At 37.8% G+C, this 18,779-nt stretch overlaps 2 protein-coding genes across 3 annotated transcripts; one reads left to right on the plus strand and one right to left on the minus strand.

The window, feature by feature from the left end:
- Nucleotides 1-289: 289 nt before the first annotated feature.
- On the minus strand, nt 290-6,751 carry depdc4 (DEP domain containing 4). The gene is made up of 9 exons (XM_067427128.1): nt 6,643-6,751; nt 5,645-6,050; nt 5,417-5,568; nt 3,722-3,914; nt 3,401-3,627; nt 3,172-3,314; nt 1,731-1,856; nt 1,561-1,639; nt 290-1,484 (listed from the first exon to the last, which is right to left on the minus strand). Exons 1-9 carry the CDS (start codon nt 6,716-6,718, stop codon nt 1,285-1,287), a joined length of 1,602 nt encoding a protein of 533 aa, XP_067283229.1. The 5' UTR covers nt 6,719-6,751; the 3' UTR covers nt 290-1,284.
- A 972-nt stretch (nt 6,752-7,723) lies between these two features.
- On the plus strand, nt 7,724-18,627 carry usp44 (ubiquitin specific peptidase 44). Of its 2 annotated transcripts, XM_067427127.1 has the most exons (8): nt 7,724-7,922; nt 9,525-9,602; nt 9,842-10,104; nt 11,462-12,727; nt 14,137-14,332; nt 15,639-15,747; nt 15,841-16,046; nt 16,476-18,627. In XM_067427127.1, the coding sequence occupies exons 3-8, from the start codon at nt 9,928-9,930 to the stop codon at nt 16,604-16,606; spliced, it is 2,085 nt and encodes a 694-aa protein (XP_067283228.1). In that variant the 5' UTR covers nt 7,724-7,922; nt 9,525-9,602; nt 9,842-9,927; the 3' UTR covers nt 16,607-18,627. The 2 variants fall into 2 exon arrangements, with proteins under 2 accessions (XP_067283228.1, XP_067283227.1); XM_067427126.1 differs by lacking the exon at nt 9,525-9,602 and having other exon boundaries at nt 7,725-7,922; nt 16,476-18,626.
- Nucleotides 18,628-18,779: the final 152 nt, after the last annotated feature.

The following is an 18,779-nucleotide window of genomic DNA, read 5'->3' on the forward strand; positions in this document are numbered from 1 at the left end:
CGATTCACATTTAATTCAAATCTTCTGCCGGGATTGGTTTGCTCTCTGCTCGGGACCTCAGACCGCCGATGATGATAAAAGCATCAAAATGTACCTATTATTAAAACTGTTTTATATTTTCACCTTACCTAGAGAACAATATTGTAGAAACTTTTTCACTTCACAAAGTATGGGCATATCACACGTTTAAATCATTTTACAATTGTTTATATTTAGCTCTCGAAAAACAAAAAAACAATAACAAAAACACACACACAGAGAGAGAGAGAGAAAAACACAAGAGTCAGAATGAGAGTTTTGTAGACATTTTAATTTTAAATATCAGAAAATTAAAGTGCATCTAAAAAAAATAACCTAATCCAATTACAACAATTAGTCAATTTAATTAGTTTAAAGTAACAGTAATGCAATTTCATTCACTTGCTGTTCAATTACTTAATAAATATCAATGATATGTAAAACAGTTAATCCAGTGCATTCATGCATCATTTTAAAAGTTAAAATAACTTCAGCAATTAAGTCTTCCCTTTGTCATTCTGAATAATTATGCCTTAAACATAGTGACACCCTATTATGCTACAATTTTCAATACAAATCCATTTACAAATCAGAAGTAGACACTTATACAGAGTACAGTAATATGTACTGTAATACAGTAATACAGTTAGGTCAATATTCATTAAAATTATTTGTAATCAGTCAATGAAAATAAAAAGTAAGTAAATAAGTGATCCAAGAAAGAGCATTATTTGAATCTTTACCTTTAAGGCATATGTATCTATTTCTCAATTTCAAGTGCAGCTAAAACTAATTCTAATAGCTTGTAAAAACCTGAGCATGTCACACAATTCAAGTAATCCTGTACTGAGATATGTTCAAACTCATGAAAACAGTATTCACTCACCTGATTAAATCTATGTAGTGTTTTTTTATTTTATAGTATTTTTTAACTTTTATAACTGTCCTGCTTATAAAGCTTCTATAAATCAGAGATTTTTAACATGTAGTTAATTATTATTACTCAGTATTTAAAATGTATAATTACACGATAACAAGGACATCTTAAAACAAAGTTTAACCCTCAGTTCTATAAGGTTAGTAACCCTAGTCTTTGGATTTCTATATTAGGTTACTATAATAGATGAAGCCACTTGTAAGAGGGTCAAAATGCCTTCAACTATTAAATTTTTTTTAACAAACAACTCTCTGACATAATTCTATAACCCGGAATGATAAAAACCTTCACGGTCTAACAAATTATGTGTATTTAGTGTTCATTACTTTCTAGAATGTAGAGAAGAAGTGCTGGAGAAAAATCCCTGGGTGATGTTTCTGGAATTGTTTGGCCAATCGTTTCTTCTGTTTGACGGACAGACTGTCACTGTGAGCGATGTGGTGCATTAACTGCTTTAAACTGTAAAGAGTGGCCTCATCTTTGTTATCCTCATACTGCTTGAGCGACACCTGCTGGCAGAATGTGAACACTGCAGAGGCAAAAGAAATAGCTTCAGGAGGCGGTAAATCAAATCAATGCATAAATCAGGTTTATAGGGGACTTACGCGCTACATTATCTAGATCCCTCCCTTGCTGCAAAGTTTGTAGCGTCTTCCTCACAGCCTCAATCAGTGATAACGGTGTCTAGATATGTAGGTATGAAAGAAAAATGATTTAAACATTCTGCGATTTGCACAGAACTTTCAGAGCTAATGTATTTGTAAAAAGGGCATACCTTAAAGAGTTGTGTGAGATTATCCACTAGGAACAGCAGTAGTTGCTCACATTGGACTCGAGTCATTTCTTTACTCTGGATCACAGCCTTCACAAACGTCTTGCTAACCAAAGCACGGTTATCAATCTGTTTCAAAACAAATGAGCCTGTGCATTTATAGTACGCATTCACACATTTTTATGTTAAGAATGGACAAAATGTATGTTAGATGAAAATATTGTTCCAGTTAGTAGAAACGCTTACAGTTCGATTTTATGTCAGTACGATTAAAAAAAAAAAAAAAAAAAAAAAAAATATTTTATATATATATATATATATATATATATATATATATATATATATATATAGAGAGAGAGAGAGAGAGAGAGAGAGAGAGAGAGAGAGAGAGAGAGAGACCATATATATAAAATATACATATACATATATATGCTTTTCTTCAGAAAGGATACATTACATTGATCAAAAGAGACAGTTAAGACATCACGGTTTTCACAAAAATATTGAGCAGCAACTGTTTCCAACATTGATTCATAATAATAAATGTTTCTTAGGCAGCATATTCATCATATAATGATTTCTGAAGGATCACGTGACACTGAAGGCTGGAGTGATGATGCTGAAAATTCATCTTTGACTACAGGAATAGCATTTTATAACATTTTATAAATATATTAAAATAGAAAAAAAGGTATTTTAATTTTAATTTTAAATAATATTTCACAATATTACGTTGTTTACAGTATTTTTGATAAAATAAATGCAGCCTTGGTGAGCATAAAAACTTTTCATTGGTAGAGTATAATAATATACTAATTAAGTGAATTTTATTATAATAAATAAAAAATGATGGTCTTTAAAAAAAGGGGGTAAATTATAATAATTCACTTTTTAGTAGGAATTAAACACACACACACACACACACACACACACACACACACACACACACACACACACACACACACACACACACACACACACACACACACACACATATTATATATAACACTTTAAAATGAGGTCTCATTTGCAATTAGTTAATGTATTAATTAACATGAACAATACCATGAGCAATACATTTGTTACTGTATTTAATATTTACTGTACTGTATAAATACATACTGTATTTAAGTTAGTTCATAAAAATCCAGCTGTTCATTGTTTATCCATGTAAGTTCACAGTTCATTAACTAATGTTAATAAATACACCCTTTTTATTGTAATAATGTATTAGTAAATGTTGAAATTAACAATCTAAAATAAACAAATGCTGTAGAAGTTTGTTTGTGTTAGTTAACAATCTTTGTTAATGTTAATTACATTTGTGAACTAATAAAACTTGTAAAGTGTTATAAATACTCAAGTATTTTGAGAATGGTTTCAATCAATTAAATCAATCATTAAATCTTCTGTAATTGTTTATACAGATTTAACTCTTAATCACCTGCTTGTGCAGTCTGAAAGCTTCATTATCTGCAGCGGCTGCCATAAAACCCAACAGCCTACGTAACTCGTCTCTGCTCGTGGACTCCGACAGCTGCAGACAGAGCTGAGCCGCTCTCAAAGCATCCTGACTTCTCCCACAATCTACAAACAAAGGTCATATTTAATAACTCAGAAAGAATGAACAGCCTCTAACACAAATGACAGAGCCCACTGTTTTTTACATTTACCCAAAAGATGTAGGATTCCAGTCTGGATGTCTGTGTAGCGGCCTGACAGTAGTGGAGGTCTCTCTGGGCTGTTGTAATACTTGGCGATGGTGTCAAACAGCAGTCTCTTATGCTTCCCCTCCCCAGATGCTGCATTCTGCTGGATGAGCTGCTCACTGGCAACCACGATTAACTGATCTGGGAACAGCTCAAGACAATCCACCGCTGCCACCAGCCAAGAATCCAACCTTCGAAGAGATGCACATTGGCTTCACACAGCTGAACCCACATAAAACCCATGAAACGGAATGTGACGGCACTGAGTATTGTGAGTGCACTGACTCATTTAGGTTGAGACTCTTTGAGACTTCACGATCCAAACAGGTGTTGGAGATGACCAGGTCACCGTGGTTGCGCAGAGATGAGCGCAGGGGCTCTGGTTTGGCAGGCGAGGCTAGAATACAGTCCAGCATGGAGATCTCAACGACCTGTAGCAACTGAAGTAAAGTCTGCTGCCTCCAAACCTCCCGCACCACTGAAACAAATGCAAAAAGGGACCAATAGTACGGGTTTTTTCACATACACTGCAAAAAAATGCTCTTCTTATTTAGTATTTATTTTCTTGTTTCCAGTCCAAATATCTAAAAATTCTTAATGACAAAGCATTTACTAGAAAATGACATAAGATATTTTTCTTGTTTTAGAAAAATTCAAATGTAGTGAGTTTTTGCTTAAAACAAGCAAAATTACCTGCCAAAAAATACTTATTTCTGTTTGGGATAGAAACAAGATTTCAATCAGGAACAAGAATATTTTTCTTAGCCCATTGGCAGATAATTTTGCTTGTTTTAAGCAATAACTCATTTCATTTTGATTTTATTTTCAAGAAAACAAGAAACATATCTTATGCCATTTTACTTATCTAGTAAATGCATCTTGATTTAAGATTTTTTTAAAATATTTAGACTAGAAACAAGACAACCTACTAAGTAAGAAGATCATTTTTGCAGTGTAGGGCATGGTCATGCTTTTTTAAAATTGAATTAATGATAAGCTTTTCATTAACACACAAACACCCTAAGGATCCCTTAGGAAGCTCAGTTTGGCAAACACTTATGTACTATTAGTAAAAAAATACTAAGTGGAATAATACAATGAGCATTGCAATAAATGTCTCTGATAATAATATTCTACACCATTTAATAGTTTTAAAGGAAGAAATGTTTGAAAATAAGAGACCAAAAACAAAGCAAGGCCATATTAGACTACTTCAGACCCCCTTAAATCTCGGACTCCCAAAAAATGTAACTCCCTAGAAACTGCAACAGACAACATCAGACCTGATTTAACCAAATTAGACCTCAAAAGATCTTTAAGAAAAGATTTCAGACCCCATTAGAACTCACAAAAGCCCAGCTAGACCACATCAAGAAACCACTTGAGACTCCATTTAAACCTTTCAGACCCATTTTGATCTCAACAGAGACCAAATTAGACTTTACTAGACCACAATGCACTATATCAGAACCCGAAGAAACCATTTCATTCTTTGCTTGAACCTCTTCAGTTCAGTCCTATTCAGAACCAGAGAGAAAAACAGACTCTATTAGACTCTATAATTTACTACTTCTGAATCTAAACCCCAAGAAACCACATCAGACCCCTTCAGAATCCATTAAACCACACCAGACATTCAAGAAAGAAAAAAACACGTTAGACTTAATTTAAACCTCTTCAGAATAATTTATATCCCAACAGAGACCAAATTAGACCGTAAAAGACCACATCAGACTTTATTCGACTGCTATAGTTTTGTCCTGTGATGTAAACTAAATGCTATTTGAAACGGCCAAACCCTTAAAATAGCTCCACCCCAACTTATGTATTATATTAACAGAAAAGTGAAGAAGTTAAGTTTTTTTTAACAGTTCTAATAAGTGAATAAAGCACATTTTGTATGGTTAAACACTTTTAATGCAAATGCCTTGAAAGGAAGAAATTATGTTCTTTAAACATCTAAATTATAAGCAGTTTCACCTTTTTTCGAGAGGAAACTGTTGGAAATTGCAGCACGATGTAGATCAGAGGGCACAGATGGGTGCAGGTTTATATTCTTCAGTAGTCTCTCCACTCTTGTGTCAGATGATCCAAGAACCAAAGGGTTGGAGATCGTCTGCATTTCTCCAAACCTTCAAACAAACAACATAAAACCTTAAGTTCTGTAAATTTCACTTTTATATGTGCCAATGATACAAATGTAATTACCTCAAAGTGGTCTTCCTCTTTCCAGTTTGTTTGTCTGGAGTCTGGTTCTCACCCCCACTGTATCTCTTTTTGGCTGATCCATCCAGGAAGCGGTACAGGCTGCAGCTGGAATCCTCAAAGGTCATTTCTTTTTCTCGTCTGAAGAGCTTCATCCCGATGGGTTCGAACACTCTAGACTCCATTAAGGCTTGGCAGAGCCTGGCAGCTTTGAGACGGGACACTTCGCTGGAGCAGAAATAGATGTTCTGCATGAGGTAGCTGAGAACCACGTCCACCGCATCAGAGCCGGTGAAGCAGTCATGATGGACGCGCAGGTGCTGTCTGCGCGGTCGGAGCTCCACCTGCGTCCGCAGGGCCTCAATGATGTTCTGCCACAGATGAGTGGCCCTGAAGGGCCCAGAGAAACCTAAAAGACAGTATAAAGGTACCAGTATGAGACATCTGGGATCTTATAGCTGTGATCTTATTTATGCAAAAACTTAATAGAACTTTCATAAATAGATATAGAGTGAAAGGTGGAAAAAATAAGACATTTTTAGTGATTTAAAAAAAATAGAAAATGTTTGTTTAAAATATGCTTTTAAGATATGCACATTCAAAACAATTAAGCACAACTGTTTTCACAAGGATGTAATATCATCTGTCTTTACAAACAGTATGATAATATTGCTTCAATATAATTATGAATACCACAGAAACTATATTTGACTGTAAGTTTACATTATTCTTGATTGAGCACAAAAGACATTTGCCTTCATAAAATTAGCTAGTTTAAAACGTGTTATTTAATCCAAGATGCTGAAGAACTTAATCATAATTTAAACATAATAAACACAATGAAAACACGGTAAAAACGGTAACGTTAACTAGCTAGTACCCAGATAAGGATCTTGATTAATTTGGTCAAGTTCGTTATCAAATGGTGGAAATATACAGGTAACGTATGAAAATAAATTTTACTGCAATATAAATGCTTCATATAAACCGCTAATTTATACCTGACAATTGTTTATTCTCTCTGAAACAGGTTTGACTGTTCAGTCTTCTGAACCGCGGAGTCAAATCCACCGCCATCGCGGCATCGGAAATGGCGTCACACGGGCATTGTGTGACGTACATCGGTGCGGCTCTGATCTGAGATCGGCTCAGTTGTGTGAGACCGAATTCGCATTCATCGCGTTTGTTTGAATTTATCTGATCCTAGAACCATGTGCTGGCTGCGGTGTACACTCACACGTCACGCAGTTCTTCTTCTTCTTCTTCTTCTTCTTCTTTTGGTTTTATGGCGGGTTGCGAACCTCTCACACTCAGTTAACCATAGAGGTTACAATGCAGTTAGAATTTATAAGAGCTGTGGAAAATATATGATCATGCACATCCAATATATGATTAAGATCGAAGATATTCCTTAATGGCACTCTATTTTTTGCAGCAGAAATACAACCCTTTATATCGTCATTTTCCATATATATATATATATATATATATATATATATATATATATATATATATATATATATATATATATATATATATATATGCAACTATTTCTTAAATATATACATGAATGAGTGTGTATACATATTAATTATACACAGTACGCACACATGCAAACACAAACTTTTATTTTGCATGCGATTAATTAATATAATAAACAATTCACATACTAGAAAAATGTGTTTTATGAAATATATTTAATCATATTCTATCATCCTTTGTCCCTTATTGTGTGTGTGTGTGTGTGTGTGTGTGTGTGTGTGTGTGTGTGTGTGTGTGTGTGTGTGTGTGTGTGTGTGTGTGTGTTAATTCTTTCACATAGGCTAATCTAGAAATCAGAATGACGAATATATGGGATTGGGAATTCATTTTACAAAAAAATATATAAATATATGTGTCGTATAGAGGTGGAATCATTTCATATTACATATCATTATTATTTAATGGTTTTTATTGGCATTGCCATTGGGTTTCGAGGATTCGAGTGCCATTTGAAAGTGTTGCGGTGACTCCGAATGACACGTACACATAGTCGTCATACACGCTGTTTAAACTAGTTCCCGCCATTCGTGTGTTTCTACCTTATTCAAATCTGAAGATTTATTTTGAGATATTAAACGAACGTACGTGAAAGTGAATCTTTGTTTTGGGCGGTCTGGACTGGCACCTCGCGTGTCCACTCCGGAATGACGTCACAGAGGGACACTCCACGCGACAAGTGTAGACAAGATGGCGCTCGCTGTTGTGCCTCAGAAGTAACCAGTGCTTGACGAAAAATCAGGTTAGTGAAATATCACCGATTTTAAACGGCTCCGATCTAATCGCGTTTACACCAGAGGCGCAAATAAAACACAATCCTTGTATTTCACTCGCCCAGCACCCCAGTCTCACTCAAGTGCTGTGTGGTTTTAGCATTAGCACACTAGCATCCCGTGTGTTGGTTAACTTTCCTCTATAACAGACTCATTAAAGACACCAAACTAGCAGAGGTGCTCGGAGCTAAGCTGTTAACCTGGTTAGCTCTTTGGGGCGAGGTAATTGAAGGAGTTAGTTAGCACCTATCACCACTCACCATTCGCGCGCCTAAACACCTTCAAAGTCAAACTGAGTTTAACTAGTTAAATGAGATTAATTTGGTTGACCGTCCTCGTTTAAACGCAATGCTTGTCAGACTTGAAGTCGTGTAAACACAGAGTTGATAAAGACAAGCCCTGACTCTGCAGTTATAACGTTAACCTTAACGTTTACAAATCAATTTACAATATGTGGTAACGTTACGCATATTTAACCTTCTAAATAAGACTAATGACAACAAACTAGGTGTATTTCTAGTGTAACTATTTTGTTTTTGTTAAACACGTGGGGCCCATAGGAACTGGGTGTTATTTCGGTCATGACAGATAATTAGGCATTTGTGAAGCTAAATAAGGGACATGCATTTGCATAAGCTGGGTTGTTTACATGCTAAGCTACTTTCTTACTGGTGTTTACAGACTTGAAAGTGGTGCCTTAGTTTAGTTTTAAAACACTGGTACTCTTTGAAGCATTAAGATACTGGTGTGTTTTTTGGACGTAGCACCATGGAAATACCATTAAAAAAAAAAAAAAACAGGTAACCATACTGTTGTCCTTGTATTTCGAGTGGCGTGTAAATACCATGTTATTTGAATATTGTGATCCTTCAGTGTTGTGATGTATTTCAAAATACTACGGTAATTTCATTTGGTTATGTACCATGGCAGTATCCTGAGCGATATTCCTAGTGGACAATGCTAATTGCTAATGCCATGGTACAGGAATAGGGTAATATTTCAATACCCTGTGTGATATTGTGTGTATATATATGTGTTTATACAATGTTAATAAAATGAGTGAGTGTGTGTGTGTGTCATGACGGGAATAGATTCTTCCTCCTGTTGTGTCAGATCAACCGTGATCTTGAGCAATAGTTTTATGATGTTCTGTTGAATTGCTGTCTTTTTATGATGTCATGTAGACTATCTATCTCAGGGTTCATTTCATACAGGATCTTTTATTCAAAAAACACTGCAGGAAACAACAACACACACATAAAAGTTTGGGAGATATATATATATATATATATATATATATATATATATATATATATATATATATATATATATATTATGTGTGTGTCATTGTTTCCTGCAGTGTTTTTTTAAATATATATATATATATATATATATATATATATATATATATATATTAAGGTAAGAGTAGTTTCTCATACTTATCAAGACTGCATACATTTGATAAAATACATTAAATTTGTCAAATATCATTGTAATTTAAAATTACTATTTTATTTTTGATTATATTTTAAAATCTAATTTATTCTTGTGATGCTGTGCTGAATTTTCAGCATCACTACTCCAGTCTTCAGTGTCACATGATCCTTCAGAAATCATTCTAATATGATGATGTGCATGTAGAAACTATGGTATGTTCTTCCATGATTCTTTGATGAATATGAAGTTCAAAAGAACAACATTTACTAGACATTTTTATAACAATGTAAAAAATTGTTACTTTCACTTTAAAAAGAAAAAAAATCTTACTGACCATAAACATTTAAATTATATTGTGTGTGTATTAATCATATTAAATTTGTATGACTAGAAATAATGTCACAAATAAATATATCTTCAAAACAACATCCATCCATTATTTTCCCTTCAGATTAACAACCATGCCTTGGGAGGAGCTGGTTTCACTGCTGGCTGCCGTCACCATGGTGATGTGAAGAGGGGCAGTGACTGACTGTGATGGACAGGTGCAAGCACGTGGGTCGCTTAAGACTCGCGCAGGACCACTCGATCCTAAACCCGCAGAAATGGCACTGTGTGGACTGCAACACCACAGAATCGGTGTGGGCATGTCTAAGCTGTTCGCACGTAGCGTGTGGACGCTACATAGAAGAACATGCGCTTCAGCACTTTAAGGTATGTTGAACTTAGACCACTCTATGTGTGTATGGAAAGCTTTTCAATATAAGTAGCCCAAATCCAGGCAGAAAATCACAAAAATGGTACCAGATCTTAAGAGGTTAAAGCCATATAAACAAATAATACAGACTCATCGAATAGTCTTAGTTAAAGGGATAGTTCACACAAAAATTCTGTCATTAATTACTCAACCTGTTAGACTTTTGTTCATCTTCTAAACAAATCTGGGAGCTTTCTGTCCCTCTGTTGACAGCTACGCTACTGACGCTTCATAAAGAGATACAAAAAACAAATCCATATGATTTGAGCAGTTTAGTCTAAAATTTTCTAAAGAGACATGAATGCTTTAGAACCTTTTCCAAATGGCACCCTAAACAACTCGCAGCCTTCCTTACGAGTCCACACTTTCATGAAACAATGTCGGGAGGAAAAGTGCGCATTGAGGGCGTATATCGACCGCAAAGGGGGGCACTCTCGTGCACCCTTCGGAAGCCTAAAATGACAAATGGGACACCTTGCGGTCTCATGGACTTAACGGACACGTGTACACGGCAGCTGTGTAAGTCCAAAAGTGCATGTGAAGTGTGCCATTTGGGAAAGGGCCTTATATGACGAACAGATTGAATTTCGGCTTTTATTCACAAGTAAACATTCATCAACACACCGTTGTGGTAAATGGAAGCTCAAGCATGTTCTCTTGACATGCAAGAACCAATGAGGTTCGTTCTTGTGTTACGCTACACATCGTCAAGCAGGTTCGGTTGAGCTTCTGTTTATGTTTACTGATCAATGTTTATGTTAAATTCAATCTGTTCATCATATAGAGCACTGGAATTTCTTTAGAAAATTTGGACTAAACCCCTCAATTCTTATGGATTAGATTTACAACCTCTTTATGAACTTTTTGAAGCATCAAAGTGTCAGTTGCGTAGCTGTCAATGGAGGGACAGAAAGCTCTCAAATTTCAGCAAAAATGTCTTCATTTCTGCTCCAAAGATAAAAAAAAGTCTAACGGGTTTGGAACAACAAGAGGGTCAGTAATTAAGGACAGATTTTTCATTTAGGGGTGAACTATCCCTTTAATTTAGTTTTCTGAGGAAAATGTTATTGTTTTTATTTTTTGCATTTAAAATGTTTGCTCCTGTCTCCGCTTAAAGGGTAGTTCACCCAAAACTAACTCTTTTAATATGAAGAATCAACTAGTCACAAGTGATTTGTTCCTTGATCTTGAAATAACACACCTTTAGATATAGACAAAACTTATTATCATAAGATAATTGAACTTATTATCAGACTGTCTTATGTTATAAGAATTTAGTTATTGTATTAATATTAAAGTTTGTTTTGTTTGTAGGAGGAGCATCACCCTTTGGCCCTGGAGGTGAATGAATTGTATGTATACTGCTACTTGTGCGATGACTACGTGCTGAATGATAATGCGACGGGCGACTTAAAACTCCTGCGTAGCACACTAAGCGCCATTAAGAGCCAGTGCTATGAAGTCACCACACGCAGCGGGCGCACCTTGCGCTCATCCTCCGCCGGAGACCAGCTGTCGACCAGCACGCAGGAGCTGCAGTTGCGCGACGAGGACCGTATGTTCACGGCGCTGTGGCACCGCCGTCGTGCTCTGATTGGCCGTGTGTTCCGCTTGTGGTTCGCGCAAACGGAACGGGGGAGAACGCGATTGGAGGAGGAGCGGCAGCAGGAGGAAGAGGAGGAGAGGAAGCGGGAGGCTCGGGAAAGAAGGCAGCAACTCAAACGGCAGCTTAAAGAAGAGCTGGAAAGCGCCCCTCCGAGGAAGAGCCACCGCATTCGTCGCCAAAGCCTAAAGACAGATTCTGCCGGTCCCACGGCAGCGCCAACCAATAGCACCAAATCTGTGAGGCGTAGGTCTGCTCCTGCTCGCATCTCCACCCGTACTCCACGAACTCCTAAAGAGAGAACGCCTCAACAGAGGCGCCGTCCACAAGCCAAGGCCAAGCGGCCCCGGGCCCCGCCTCCTAAAACAGGCGATTCGCCTATCAAACGGCGTCCCACCGTAACTCCAGGAGTGACTGGTTTGCGCAATCTTGGCAATACTTGCTACATGAACTCGATATTGCAAGTTCTGAGTCACTTGCATGTATTCCGGGAGTGCTTTTTGAGACTGGATCTGAACCAAGCGCTGGAACTGTTAGCCTCTGCCGTCAGCCGCAAGTTAGGACTTTCTGCTCAGCGCGTGATCCAGCCCAAATGCACCAACCAGTGGTCGGGGCTCAGCGGAGGAGCCTCCCGTTCACGCAACATGGAGCTTATACAACCCAAGGAGCCCAGCTCCAAACACATCTCACTTTGTCACGAGTTACACACATTGTTCCAGGTTATGTGGTCAGGCAAGTGGGCTCTGGTGTCTCCATTTGCAATGCTGCACTCCGTGTGGCAGCTGATCCCGGCATTCCGAGGTTATGCACAGCAGGATGCGCAGGAATTTCTTTGCGAACTCTTAGATAAAGTCCAGCATGAGCTGGAACGGACCAGAACGCTAACACCTGCCACTGTTCCAGCCAATCAGAGACGGCTTATCAAACAGGTGCTCAGTGTGGTCAACACCATCTTTCATGGCCAGCTCCTCAGTCAGGTAATGAGTCTCCAGATAATCACATCAGCTGATTAACATTAAACATTAGGACAGCAACAAACTCTAAGCAAATACAAAGACTTGAGGTTCTTTGGCCAATGGATCGTAAGGATGCAGTACTTTACAGCATGACTGGTTTTGTGTTGCTTTGGAGTTAGCCAAACTTACTCAAGGGGGTGATAGTTACATTAAACTTTAAAGTTACCTCCACCTTTCGCACCAGGTCAATCTAGGAACTAACCACCAGGGTGGTTTCCCAAGAATTATATGTTCCCCTAGACCAATTTTCCTGGTTGCATTCCTACCACCAGCAGGAACTTCTTGTTCTGACTTTTATTTTAACAGTGCAGTCGACTCATTATTTTACAATCTGTTTAACAGTCCTTGTCTAATCCGTTATTATATTAGAACTGTTATACAAAGAAAGTACACTATATATGAATTATGAAAAAGTATTAGCGTTTGGTGTGTGATTGATGCCCAATGTCGGATTCTCAGAAATACATAATGTTTCACTTGGTCCCCTCAAGGTCCCCTGGGTTTTTACTCAGCGTAAAGGTTGAGAGGTCCTTCTATCACTGTTGTCCATGTTCGAAAAGTTAGTTCATGGTGTAAATTTGTAGGCTATAAATATAAACACTCCTGGTCCTGGTGTTTCACAAGCATTCGGCCAATCAGCGTACACTTACGTCACTGGTAGTTCCTTTTGTGCTGGGTTAGACCCTACCCGGCGGAAGTAGGAGCTAATTTAGTTCCCCCAAAAGGCATTCCTAGAACTAAAATCGTTCCCAGTTCTTGCGGTGCCAACACAGCAAAAAGCAGTTACTACCGCCATTAGTTGTAGGAACTATGAAAAGTTTCCTCAGGTGCAAAAGCCCCTAAAAGTTCACCTGAAAGGCCTTGCTCCAAATGGTGTGCTCATAAAGTCCACAACCTGTTTGTTCGCCAGGAGGGCCAACATCCTGCAGCTCTAAACTCTGTGGAAGTTTCTAGTAACCCTGAAGACCTTTATCAGCTAGTTCATGTGTTTTATTGGGGTTGGAGATAAACTCGGTAGGACAGTGGCCCTCCAGGAGGGAGATTGTACATCCTTACCGCATGATGTCCCATTTGACATTTAAAGGCTTCAGTAGGTTGCTCCCAAGTGCCCTCCCATTGAAGCTGCAAAGTGCACACAACAGTCTATGCAGAATAATGAAGGACGACAAAGGCTTAGGGGGGAATTCGGAACAGACCAAAAAAAGAACACCGTTTACACTGCACGTGTTATATTCTGGCAAATTTCAGATGCTTCTAAGCACACAAGCTTGACTTAATTTGCGTTCACATACTGATAGTGTTTATGTAAGCATTTTTACACATTTAACATACAATTTGGGTTAAAAACCTTGTCTTTTTTTTTTTTGCAGGTGAGGTGTTTAGCGTGCGATCATCGCTCAAACACAATAGAGCCCTTCTGGGATCTTTCTTTGGAATTCCCAGAACGTTACCACAGCAACAGTAAGGACGCTGCACAAGTTCCATGTGGGTTGACAGAGATGCTGGCCAAGTTTACAGAGACCGAGGCTTTGGAGGGAGCCATATATGCTTGCGACCATTGCAACAGTGAGTTGGAAACATGCCTACATGTGACTGTAGGGAAACATTACTGGATAATAAATAGCCTGGAACTTGAAATGGATACCATGGCACTCAATGATGAAGTGTGTTATTTCTGCACCAGTGGTTTTAACCCCAAGCACTCTTACTACCCAGTGCTCGTCTTCAATTGGCCAGTCAAACAGATTTCCCCGCCCCCAAATTTACATATTAAAAGGGATAGTTCCCCCAAAAATGAAATTTGTCAATATTTAAACACCCTCAAGTTGCTCCATACCTGCATGAGTTTCTGTCTTCTGATTAACACAAAAGAAGATATTTTAAGAAATGTTGGTAACCAGAGCAAGTAGGGAAAAAATACTATGGAAGTCAATGGCTACCGTCAACTGTGGTTACCAACATTATTTTGTTTTCTGCTGAAGAAAGAAACTCATGCTAATGCTGAACAGTGAACGATATTCTAGGTCTAATTCTAGTTGGAAAATAATCTATTTGGGACTATTTGCAAACAATATTTGCATCAAATATATTATTAGTACCGAGAACATTCGCATAAGTGAATAAATACGTACATCCGCTGCTTATATTAGAGTTCCTTAGTGGTCTAAGAGTTGACTTTTAGTAAATCGTCTCAAATGTTCCGAGTCCTAATCCGCTCTCATATAGTTTTTCTTCTTCATTAAAATGTTCATCAATGATTGTATATTAAGAGCATGGACACATTGCATTTTGTGTGCATTTAGTTTTGTGATTACACCGGAGAGATTAGTCTTTCTCCGCAACAGCATTACACGATAGATTGACACGCTCGTCTGTGTGTAAAAAGACTGCACAAGCAAAAAGAAAATGTAAACCCTGCCTACTTGGATTTGATTGGTCATCTGAGCACTGTTTGACCACATTTGTTGAGACTGTCTGATCAGTCTCTGTTCCTGTCAATCACGTGGTGTCAAGCAATTATACTGCGTGAGGGAGGGCCGAGCTAACTCTCTCTCGCTCTCTCTCTCTCTTTTTACACACACACACACACACAAAGTGAGGCAGCAAGCGCGGCACATGCAACGACTCCGCAAAAATATGTTTTTCTGAACAACGCGTGGGCCTCACTATCATTAAACTTTGATGTCAAGTAGGGCCGCGAGTTTGAGACCCATGGTCTAATAGCTACCTTGGTTGTCTAAACATCAAACTGGGATGAAGTGTCACACACTTCACCTAAGTTTTACCTAAGTTTTTACTAAAGTTTTTTAACGCTTCTCCCAAGGAGGCAATCCCACTCATCAAAAAGTTCTTGTCTTGCTGTCTCTTTAAGGCAAACGACGGCGCTTCTGTTCAAAGCAAGTGGTCTTGACTGAAGCTCAAAAACAGTTGATGGTTCACAAACTGCCTCATGTTCTCAGACTGCACCTCAAACGCTTCAGGTATCTACACGTTTACATGCACACGACCTCCTGGATTTTCCCAGCTTTGAGGTTCCTGTCGTCAGTCATGTTTATATGTACGTGTATTTGTAGGTGGTCTGGGAGAAACCACAGGGAGAAGATTGGCGTGCACGTTCAGTTTGAGCAGGAGCTGAACATGGAACCCTACTGCTGCAAAGACTCCAGTAACTTACCCCACCCGCAACACTTCCTCTACCAACTCTCTGCTGTCGTCATGCACCATGGGAAGGGATTTGGCTCCGGCCACTACACTGCCTTTTGTTATAATACAGAAGGAGGTAAAACATTTTTCTTTTCGTGTGCCACGTCAGAAAAGTCTAGTCTGTCAATCTGGTTTGCATGTAGTAGATGTGTGATTTATAAAAAGGTACCAGGAATGGCATGAAGTAACTAGTGTAATCTTCACCTAACGCATAACAAAAAGTTAATCCGCTTAGAAAAGTAGTCCCTTCATAAAAGGACAATTGATAATATTTCAAAGCTCAAAAACACATTATAATTGCTTTAGGAACATATACAAGTGGTACATTTATGCTTTAAACGCTCCAGAATGTCTTGCCCCATTCACTTCCATTGTAAGTGCATTAGTGCAGGTACAGATGCCATGTATAGTTCTTAAATTATATTGAAACAATTTAAAATTATTATTAGTTATTATAAATACATTCAGGTTTTTGTTGTTAATGCATCTTATCCTTTCTTCTCAGGGTTTTGGGTGCACTGTAACGACTCTAAACTGAGTGTGTGTGCCGTGGAGGAAGTGTGTAAAGCCCAGGCTTACATTCTCTTCTACACACAGAGAAACTCTCAGGACAATAGCAAAGCCAGTGACCTCTGACCCCCGCTGAGTAGCCAGTCAAGCGCAGAGACTGTTTTGTTTTGTACATTCTGTTGATATATATTGTTTTGGGATGGTTAGCTTGTCTCCTTTTTCTAGTGTACAGCAAATGTGGAGAATATGTTTTTGTCACGCACACTTTTGCCTTAAAGTTCTTTGACTGACAGATTTTGGTAGGAGGCATTCTTGCAGTGATTGTAGCGTTCGTTTGTGTGCATGTATGAAGAGAGTGAAACTGTTCCCAAGTCGGAAGCATTAACGCTCTCATTAGTGTCTCTGTGCATCCCTGATTGATGTCCACATACCAAAGTTGTTTTGAATGTGTTCCGAGCCTGAAATGTTCATAGTGTCAGTATGAAAGAAGGTGTAAGAAACAAATTATGTTTTCTCTCTTCATATCTTTCTTCATATTAAAGTGTTTTGATATCTTCAGACATATTTTTAAAGTGCCCTGCCAAGTCAGTTTAACTCTTTCCCTGTCAGCATTCAATCATTTTCACAATAATTGCATGGCCCCAGAGTATTTTGTTGTATGAATATCTGAACATGCAATATATCAAAAGATATCTGTGAGTTATGAGTTATCAAAAGAACTATCTTTTAAAAAAATGCTTTATTCTAGCTTCATAACACTTGAACGTGGAAAGTTTCACTTAAAAAAGCAACATTTTGAGCAATAACCTGAGAAAATAGCTTTTTTTGTCAAAGACTACATCTGGATTGGATTCAGAACGATTATCAAAACATAGATGGAGTAGATCTAGTCTGTCAACACACCCTAATGCTCGACAATTAATTCAGTAACATTAGACATTTTAATGTATATGCTGTTTAATGTTTATGATAGCGTTGTTTTACACATGCATCTGCTATCGCTTGTCTTCTTCGCCTGTGTTTTGATCAGATGATGTACTCTTCCAGAAAATGTCATAGCGCCCCCTACCGTATAAAGGCCGGGGCACAATAAGTCGACCGTCGGGCCGTTTTTGAGCATCTGTCGGCTTATTTTTTCGGTGTGTTCCGCTATTTTGGCTCTAGTCGGACGCCGTCGGGTTTTTTGTGTGTTGTTTAGCTAAATAGGCATCGGGCTGTGTGTGTGTGGGAGAGAACTGTTTTGATTGGCTGTTCATTTTACTGCACGAGAATAAAAGTGAAAGTGATGAAAACGAGCTAAGAAGTCTAAACGGTACAGACAGAACACGGTTATAATTTTACAAGAATACTTTCATAATAACATGAGTCAACTGAAACGAAGAAAGTGATCACCATGGTTGATATTCAAAATGGCAAGCAAGCGCTGCTTTATGGTTTTTATATTGCAGTCCTGTTTCGGTTTCCCTTTTTGAATAGACAGATATTAACTTGCACACATACGCAGAAAACAGAACAACAGCTTTTCGTTAACAGTAAACACGGAAAACTTAACATTTACATCAAAGGCGGGGAAAGAGTTAAAGATGTTGACACTTTTAAACAAGACTCGATTCAGGAATTTTTCTGTCTCCTTCTCAGAATGTAGTTTTATACCTGGTATTTGGGTAGATATTTTTTTCCCATTTTACAGGAAAATGTTAAAGATTTTTCACCAGCAAAAGGCAACGTATGCTGTATACATTGTCTGTGTGTGGCGTTAAACCCGTTCTCTGTAGTTTGTACACTTTGGATGTATGTGTTTGTGCGACTCACACACACACTTGCTCACATATCTTACAGTTTCCACATCTTGTTTGTTCTTAATATTTTTTGTCAATTTTCCTCCTCTGCATTCGAGCAAGTATAGATGTAAAACTATGCAAATTGTTACCTCAATTCATAGAGAAATTTACCTCAATAAAAAGGAGAATATTTTTGCATTTTTCTAAAAAACTTGCCAACTGTTTTCTTTACTCTGTTAAAGATTGTCTTGAATGTCTCTTGATATTAACAATTAAAAACTTCAGGTTTCATTTAAAAAACCTAAAACTATTGAGAAAACTGCAGCACTGTACTAAAATCCATAATTTGTTCACAACACACATTATGGTGTAAAATGATGCATATGAATACTGTGTAAGCGGCATGACAAAATGCATAAATTATTAATAAAACGTATTGTGTAATTGTCGCATTTAATGAGCGAATAGTTAATTAGTCCCTAAAACTATTGAGCAAATTCTTGCACTGACTAAATGCA

The sequence above is a fragment of the Pseudorasbora parva genome, chromosome 20 (assembly GCF_024679245.1).
Source record: "Pseudorasbora parva isolate DD20220531a chromosome 20, ASM2467924v1, whole genome shotgun sequence".
Taxonomy (NCBI): Eukaryota; Metazoa; Chordata; class Actinopteri; order Cypriniformes; family Gobionidae; genus Pseudorasbora; species Pseudorasbora parva.

Excerpts from the sequence above, each read along its gene's own strand:
- depdc4 (XM_067427128.1), bottom strand. The coding sequence starts at position 6,718 with ATGGCGGTGGATTTGACTCCGCGGTTCAGAAGACTGAACAGTCAAACC. Across the intron at positions 6,051-6,642 it reads AGAGAATAAACAATTGTCAG|GTTTCTCTGGGCCCTTCAGG; the intron begins GTATAAATTAGC and ends ACTGTCTTTTAG. Across the intron at positions 1,857-3,171 it reads CTTTCAGACTGCACAAGCAG|ATTGATAACCGTGCTTTGGT; the intron begins GTGATTAAGAGT and ends GTTTTGAAACAG.
- usp44 (XM_067427127.1), top strand. The coding sequence starts at position 9,928 with ATGGACAGGTGCAAGCACGTGGGTCGCTTAAGACTCGCGCAGGACCAC. Across the intron at positions 14,333-15,638 it reads TGCTTGCGACCATTGCAACA|GCAAACGACGGCGCTTCTGT; the intron begins GTGAGTTGGAAA and ends TGTCTCTTTAAG. Across the intron at positions 15,748-15,840 it reads CTGCACCTCAAACGCTTCAG|GTGGTCTGGGAGAAACCACA; the intron begins GTATCTACACGT and ends GTGTATTTGTAG.